General features: G+C 44.0%; 1 protein-coding gene across 3 annotated transcripts in view; it reads left to right on the top strand.

Annotated features, from left to right (window-relative positions):
• The first annotated feature begins 2,743 nt into the window (after positions 1-2,743).
• RAD50 (RAD50 double strand break repair protein) overlaps positions 2,744-8,696 on the top strand; it is a 45,936-nt gene continuing 39,983 nt past the window's right edge. The window contains exons 1-4 of one of the 3 annotated variants that reach the window (XM_066616423.1): positions 2,744-2,807; positions 4,935-5,114; positions 5,872-5,955; positions 6,970-7,121. In XM_066616423.1, coding sequence (XP_066472520.1) covers positions 4,986-5,114; positions 5,872-5,955; positions 6,970-7,121 — 365 coding nt within the window. In that variant the 5' untranslated portion in view covers positions 2,744-2,807; positions 4,935-4,985. The other 2 variants (XM_066616422.1, XM_066616420.1) reach the window with 2 other exon arrangements.

Raw genomic sequence — 8,696 nt, 5'->3', positions numbered from 1 at the left:
CTGCATCCTGGTGCCCTCCCTTGCATCTGGCATTCTGACATAGCCCATTTCTAAAATCAGGAGGTTGCACATACACATCATGGCTTGTAACCCGTAATGGATTTTTCTTCCAGAAACCTGTCCAATCCCCTTTTAAAGGCATCCAGGCCAGATGCCGTTACACATCCTGCGGCAAGGAGTTCCACAGACCAACCACACGCTGAGTAAAGAAATATTTCCTTAGAGCAGCATCTGAGACACACACACAGGGTTGCCTGCCATTTCATCCCAGAAGGACCCTTGCACCTTTTTAAAAAGTTGTATGGCAGACAGCAGAATATCAAGTATCACTGAGATCAGGCTCCACTGATCTCTGTATCTCTATAACGCTGTCTGTCACAGAGTTTGCAAAGTCACAGGGGCATGTCTAGAACAAGTAGGTCAGCAACAAAGAGGAACATTGGGAACATACTGGTCACTGCTATCAGGATTGCCAGATTCTTTTCTTGTGGTCTGCATCGCTGAGTATGTAGAGAGGGTTAGGTGTTTGTATGTGGCATCTTCCTGGGGCTGAGTACCTGCAATAAAAATTCTGAAATAACAAGTGTTCACAAAACATCTTGCATTCATGTTGTGGTGGCTGAAGGCTGTTTGAGCACAGTGCTCCCTTTGTGTGCACAGTGCTATTTCACCATAGTCCTATCACCAAAGTTCCTGTGTATGCATGACCTGTGTGTGCTCTAACTGCCCAACCGGAGCCAGAAAATTATATCCCCATGACGTGCACCCTGTCACCTAAGCCTGGCAGAGGCTTTTGGGGTTGGTGTGCTGTCATTGACTGCAATGCATAATTTCTATCCTATGTTCTGCTGTAGGAAAGTGGGCAGGGCAGGAGAGGTGGCTGGAATTGGATTTGATGGTGTGTGTTTTTCTCCCTATTGTTTCCTGTGGTTTTTTTAAAAAAATTCATATGCTAGTTCTGACATTGGTGTAATATTCCACTGACATTTGGGACACAACCATTATCTGGAGGGGAAATAGGATATGGTGGCCACCAGCTTCTCCACATCCTGCTCAAATTGGTTCAAAACAGTTGTGCCAACTGATGACTCAAGTGATGATGAGGGTATGCCAGTGTGGAACTGTACTTGCATGAGATGTGTTCCCAGGGGCAGGGACTGTATTGGTGAGGTTTCATACCCCTCATATCCTATGCCGCTTGGAACAGTGTTTCTGAAATATAGAACTGGGCTGTCTGCTTTTCGTGTATTACAAGGATTACTTTTCTAAATAAAATGGTTGGAGACTCAAGGATCACTTTGCATATTGACTGAACTTATTTATTTAGTTATATTAGTGTCATCTATACTCATGGCACTTTGCAAAAAATGAGAATGCAGGCCCCTGCCCCAAGGGGCTCACAATCTACAATAATACTCATAGAAAAAGGAGAGATGCAAAGGCAATGATTGCGCAAGTATATGCTGCTAATATAACTTTCTGTTAATAATTATTTATGTTCCCCCATGTTAATTATCTTATTATGTTCTCCAATGTTGGATAAGGCCCATGTTCCCAAAAACTTGGCATACATTTGCAGAATAGCAGCAAAGGCCATCACAAAGCTTAGACAGGTGTTTTTCAAAGTATGCTCCTAAGGGTGCAATCCTAACCCCTTATGTCAGTGCTTTCCAGCACTGACATAAGGGCAATGCAGCTCCAAGGTAAGAGAACAAACATTCCCTTACTCTGAGGAGGCCTCTGTGAGTGACACCCAACTGCAGGATGCAGCACATGTCCTATTGGCACCATTATGCCAGTGCTGGAAAGCACTGACATAAGGGGTTAGGATTGCACCCTAAGAGCCCAAGGGCTGCACAAGCATAAGTGGCTACCATCTGCTTGGTGCTGTGTAATTCACACACGTGCCAGTACTCTGGGGCTCCCGAAGACTCCGTACATGGACTCACAGGGCTCTCCAAAACTCCATTGAGGAGTGTAAAGCAGCGTTTCTCAAACTGTGGGTCAGGACCAACTAGCTGGGTTGCGGGCCAATTTCAAGGGGGTCCCCATTCATTTCAATGTGTATTTTGTGTCTGATATATTAGGCTTGATGCTACCATGGTATGTTGACTTCATTTGGGGAAACATTACAGATCTGTTCTTTTAACAGGCTACTATGTATATGCTTTTATCAATGAGAGTCAAAGGGGCTTACTCCTGGGTTAGAGGGGATAGGATTGCAGCCTTCGGGATGTTTGGGGAATTTTTTTTTTAACAAATCAACTGCTTGGGAGGATTTGAATGGTTCTTATTATTTGTTTATTAGATTTATGTACAATTTTTCTAAAAACCCAAAGCGGTGTACAACAGACAAAGATAAAACCTTAAAATCAGTTGTTAAAATAAAACCATTAAAAAAACTCATTAAAACAATTTAAAAGTTAACAATAAAAGAGCAGATTAAAACATCAGCAGCATAAAAATGCACAAAAGGTCCCTAAGGAGTGCCTCCCACATCAAAGGCCAGGCCAAATAGATGGCTTCTTCTTTACTTTAAATAAATTTTTAAACTTATACTTATTTTAATGTACTCATTTAAATGATTTGATTTTGTTGTATGGGGGTGTTATAAAAAATCTTCCTGCTTGATGATGTTACTTCAGAGCATGACGTCACTTCCAGATTGATGACGTCACTTCCAGCTTGTCCCAACAGGATGTCATTCTAAAAGGTGGGCCCTGGTGCTAAAGAAGAGTTTGAGAATCCAGGAAAGTGTGGCTGGGGTTGCAGCCTTGGAGCCCCAGCCTATGCGTGTCTATTCAGAAGTAAGTTCCATTGTAGTCAGTGGGGCTTACTCCCAGGTAAGTGTGCGCAGGACTGCAGCCTTGTTCTCCGAAGACGGGGTGAGAAGTGCGCAGGAGCGCCCACAGCAAGCCGGACCCCGGACTGCGGTTAACCCCTTTCTGCCCGGCCCGCAGGTGTGCGCATGTGGTCCCTGCTGCGCCTGTGCAGCACTGGGCGGAGAAACAAAGTCCCCACTGAGGCTGCGCAGAGACGGGCCGCTCTAGCCCGCTCCGTCTTTACTGCACCCGCGCAGGGGGCGTTAGAACGGAAAGCCCGGAGCAGGGAGGGTTGTGTGAGGTGCGTTCTCTATGGTAGAGAGTGGTCGTGACATCAGTCGTTGCGCCGCCCGCGCTGGAGGGGGTCGTCGGTGGCGCAGGACTTGTGCGTGGCGGGAGCGCCATCGGTTGGAAGCACGAGCGGCTCCAGGGGACTCGAGCCGGCCACAGGGGCAGCCCCTCCCCCGCCCCAGGCGCCTCCAGGGAGGCCGGCTAGCCAGGCAGGTGCCAAGCGCTCCAGCTGCCCCCCTGGGTCAGGCTGCCCGCTCCCCACACGCGAGAGCCTGACTGGCAGGTCTTGGCCCTGGAGGGGCTTCAAGGAAGGAGGCTTTCCTCCCTCCCCCCTCCCCCCTTGCGGCTTCCTGACTCATGACAGCGAAGGGCAGACCAGCTGCTCATCTCCTACAGTGGGTGAGGCAGGGAGACAGGCTTCAGTCCTACCCACACTTTCCTGGGAGTAAGCCCCATTGACTAGAATGGGACTTCCTTCTGAGTAGACATGCATAGGCTTGGGCTCTCCGGGCCTGATCCTCACCAATACTCCAGCGCTGATGCAGCCACCACACCCCCCCCCCCCAGGTAAGGGAACAAGCATCCCCTTACTTTGGTGGGCTGCCCCTCCGCCACAGGAGGCAGTGCAGGCCCCATTGATGTTGCTGCAGCAGTGCTGGAAAGTTGGATAGGGTTGGGCCCTCATCTGCCAGAAATTTGCCTGGTGGGAGTGGTGGAGGCTTGACCCTTTTGAGGCCAGGGGCCTGAAAAGAGGACCCCCCCCCCCAAGGCAGCCTGGGGAAGTCAGTGTCTTGAGTAAATGTCACAAGCCTCAGCAAGTGACCTTGGGGAAGATGAGGATGAGAGTGGAAACAGAGGCAAAAATATAGGGTAGAGCAGGGGTGTCAAACATAAGGCCTGGGGGCTGGATGTGGCCCGTTGAAGCTTTGTATCCAGCCCTTAGGTTCTCTGCTGCTGTCAGTGCTGAGGTGCTACTGCTGAAAGGGCAGCCCCATGAAAATTGGGCTCTAACATAACTTGAAATATGATCAAGATTTGCATATTTTGTCTTCTGCTAATGAGTTCCTAAGTGAGAAAAAGCGTTTATTTTTGGTGATGACCTTTTTAATGACGTTGCTTCCTGTCTAATGACATCACTTCGAGCCCTCAGCAGGCGTCCTGAATGCTATTCGGCCCGCTGTATGAAATGAGTTTGACACCTCTGGTATAGAGCTTCTGTGGCTAGTGGCATGTAGTACTAACTACTCTCTGTGAGAAAAATGTCAGTGATTCATAACCCTTTTACTAAAGTACCTCAGAATCTGATTCAGAAGTTGTCTTTCTCTTCTAATACCTGGTTTGGTAAAGAGAAACTCTTACCTGTTTGTGTTAACCAACACGAGCTTTCCTGCAAGGCCCTTGCAACTGATAAATTGTTAAATCATAGTTTATCCTAATCTCATTCATATCTCACCTGTAGAGAAAGAAAGGGAATGTTGGAGCCAGGGATGAGTAACTTAGGCTGCTGTCCTAAATGCAATTACCAGGAAGTAAGTGTCATCAAACAAAATGGGACTTCGGAGTATAGTGTTACAGTGTTAGATATGGTTGCTTGAAGCATCTGAATTGTACAATGTGTTCTAGATTCAACTGTGCTATACCAAAACAACTTGAGGATATATGAAAACAAAAGTTTCTTGCTGCTGTTTCTGACCACTTGCTCTAGTTTGACAAAAGGATTTTCTTAAATTGTGTACTATTTTTCATATTTTCCAGAACGAAAGTGAAGTAAAGAAAAATGGTGTATTTGATTTTTTTTTTCATTAAACTCTTCTTTTGTAGGATATTTTAAATGCAAGTTAGTGCTTTCTGGAAAAAAGATATTCTACAGCAATGTCTAGAATAGATAAAATGAGCATCCTTGGTGTGAGAAGCTTTGGAGTAGAGGACAAGGACAAACAAGTGATCACTTTCTTTAATCCCTTAACTATCTTGGTGGGACCAAATGGTGCTGGTAAGACGGTAAGACCCAAATGGATTTAATTTCATTTTAAATAATCTGCATATTCATTATTCCTTGTCTATGTGGGCCCATAACTAATCACAAAACACTGCCAGTTTTCAGAATGTGGCTGCCATGGGAGGATGTGGTTCTGAAATAATGTTTTCTGTGGGGGGTACACAGAACCACTTGCCCACTGCTTATAATTGAGGATTTGATCCTTTGCAGTAAACTCGGATGTCCTGCTGAATTATAATAGCTCATGGATGAAGCCGTAATTCATATATGCCTGTCTGTGAAACTGTTGTGTGCTTAGAATTGTCATTTTAGAACAGCATTGCAGAAAATGTTCGATAATTCCCTAGTAATGCAAGATGGTGTGCTCTAAGGGACCTGGCCATTTGTTTTATTTGTTTTGTTTATGTGTTTAAGATTGCATTTGTTAAACATGTTGGTTAAGCATGGTGGGTTGTATGAAAAATACACACTCAAGGAAGGGACATTGGGAACACTGCAGACTAGCTGCTTGGAGTCAATTGTACTCCAAAAGTGTCAATCCATGTTTATTGGCATGATCTGCTGAGTTCCCTGAGGAATCCCTGGCTCAGTGTGGTTCACATTGTGTTCTTGAGTAAACTACTTACATAAGCTTTTAAATATGCCAGACAGTTGAAGAAAGTAACATATGAACATCTTCTAGTTTCTGTTTGTATGTCATTCTTTGAAAACAGGGAAATGTTCTTTCATATTATTGACACTTGTTTCCATTTGTATTAGACTATCATAGAATGTCTCAAGTATATTTGCACTGGGGATTTCCCACCTGGCACCAAAGGCAACTCATTTGTTCATGATCCAAAGGTAAGTGTTAGGATGGTCAGTTTGTGTAGCTATTACTATTATTAATATAGGCCCATCTATGTGCATAGGACAAACTCTCTTACAGCCCAATCTTATGGTTCCCAGCCCATAGTTCCAGCTGCATCAAAATGGCGACCACCAGATCCTGTGGGTGCCGGAGGGCTCCTTGGGGGAAGGGAACATTTGTTCCCTTACCCCTGTTAGGCAGCAGCAGGCGACAGTGGGTCTCCTCGACTCTGTGCCCATGTTTGAACTGTGCTCTGGTCAGATCCGGAGAGTTGGGGAGGGCCACATGCAGAGTTTCTTACTTCTGGAGGCCTTATAAGGCCTTCTGAGTATTGGGGACGCCACGTGTGAACTTCTTAGTCCTCAGAAGGGCTTCAGGACCCGACCAGAACACAGCTCTGGGTTTGGAGGAGAACAGGTGGCCAACCCCACAGTTTTGGAACCTATAGTTATTCAAATCCACGGGTACCGAACCCAGAGATATGGAGGGCCACCTGTATATTAGATGGCTATGAGATATTGAGCCTTTCCAGCAGGACCCCAGCTAAATAACTCCCTGCTCAGCAAAATTTGCTTAGCACCCTCCCTGCTAACTTTCATGCCACATGGGTAAACCTTTTTTTATTTCAAAGAAACTTTAATTGAACTTTTGGGGGGGGGGATTACTGTATTCTCTATTTTCTTTCTTGCCCTGATTTGTTTTTGTTGTAGGCATTTATTTTATTGTAAACTTCTCAGAGCTTTACACAAATGCTTAATGTTTGGAATAAGATATTTCTGATAAAAATATGACTTATCTTAGTGATTATTTATGAAGACAGAAACACTGATGTGCACAGAGTACTTCCCCGTTAATTCCAAGATGAAGCAAATCTACATTTTTATCCTTCATTATGTTTAGATCTTCTCTCTCCAATGAAATTAATGGAGCAGTCTGTGTGGATGTGGTAGAACACTGGTTGCATTGTTAGAATTGTTTTACAGAATTTACTACTTCTTTTGCTGAAGGTTGCCAATGAGAGAGATGTCAGAGCTCAAATTCGACTTCAGTTTCGTGATGTTAACGGAGAGCTTGTAGCTGTCCAACGATCCATGGTATGCACTCAGAAAGAAAAGAAAACAGAATTTAAAACTCTTGAAGGAGTTATTACCAGAACAAAGTGAGTGAGTGGGTTGACATGAATGTTTCCTGTTGCATATGTTTTTATATGTACCATAGATACTCATATATAGTACCTGAAATTTTTGCCAAGTAATCAATCTCCAATTCTCACTTTGCCTTATCTCCAGGTCAGTCAGAGGACAGAGCCTTTCAACTCTGTAAAGTGTCCTTTCTCAGTTCAGCTCCTTAGTTGCTATAGTAATTTTCCTGGGACATTCCAGCCAAAGTTAACCTTTTATTCTCCTTCCTTCTGCTGCAGCCTGGTTCTGCTTGGCAAATGCTTGCAAAGCAGGTCTGTTTTTTGAAACACCAGGATGGGATCCTCCTTCGCAGGCTACAATTCAGTGCACCATTACTTAAGAATAACACCCATGGAAAGCAGTGGGTCTACTTCTGAGTAAAAAGGGTTGCAAATATATGCAGCTGCATCTCTCTGCTGTGAATTGAATTGCACACTCAGTTATGTGTTATGGGTTATATGTTGTATGTAGAGCTTCTGGCTTAACACGCCAGACACCTTAAAGCTGGATTTGATTCATGGATCTCCGGCAGTGGTTCCCAACATTTTTCACTTGCATATCCCTTGGCAGCCCATTTCCATAAATTGTTCCCTTCATATTAGCAAAATGTTTGTAATTAATAATACAAGCCCTCATCTCCTCTCAGACTTCATGTATTCATCACAGTGTTTTCAATCACTGGTTCATAGATGAATTGAAGACCAAAAACTAGCTATTGGTGGGACTTTCACAGCCAACTAGCTACCTCCCTTCCTGCCTTGCTGGTCCTTGCAAGGCATTCCTGTTTTGCAAGGCATTCTGGAGCAGGTCCTCTTGAGTGTCCCTGGGAGTACATGAATCCCAGGTTGGAAACCACTGTTTTACTGGTATGTAGTTTACGGTGCATTTACTCTGATAGTGTTTACAAAAAGGTGGTGAAGACCAGAATTTAAAAAGAATAAAAATGTATCTTATGATCTTTAACTATGTTTTTAATAAATTAGAGACTACAGTTCTTAGGTAACAATTAGTGGTAAGTTATTTTTCAGGATCTGGCCTTGGGTAAAATCAGACAAAACTATAGTCAGACCCCCCCCCCCAAGTTTAACCCCTGACTTATCCAAGGATCATAGAAAATTCCATGATTGTTGGCTCAAAACCTGCCCTCAACTTACTCCTGGGGTCGACTTATAAGCAAGTGTCTGTGGTGAGTTAGATTTGTCTTGGCTCTCATCCTTTCCAGCATCTGCTTATTCTTAATCAGGCTCAGTTGAAACAAAGTGTTGGGACCTTTATTTGCTAGGATTAATTTTTAAAGTTGCTATACAAACTTACCTGGAGTAAGTTCCAACTACTACAATAGGGTTTCTGAATTTTAAAAAAGCATAATATTGGGCTGCACAGGTAGTAGCTGCCGTTCTAATACACTGTTATTAATGCAGTTGTGTAGTAGGAATGTGGACGCATTTTTGCATATTGCTGAAGGAATTGTAATCTAGTATCATACCTATGTTATCGTTCGTTCTAAACACAAACAATAAAAAGTCTGGGATTTTTAAAAATAGATGTTTTTA

Source organism: Tiliqua scincoides, chromosome 2 (genome assembly GCF_035046505.1).
Source record: "Tiliqua scincoides isolate rTilSci1 chromosome 2, rTilSci1.hap2, whole genome shotgun sequence".
NCBI classification, from domain to species: Eukaryota; Metazoa; Chordata; class Lepidosauria; order Squamata; family Scincidae; genus Tiliqua; species Tiliqua scincoides.
The sequence above is the reverse complement of the archived record's forward strand: the minus strand, read 5'-3'. Positions and strand labels throughout refer to the sequence as shown.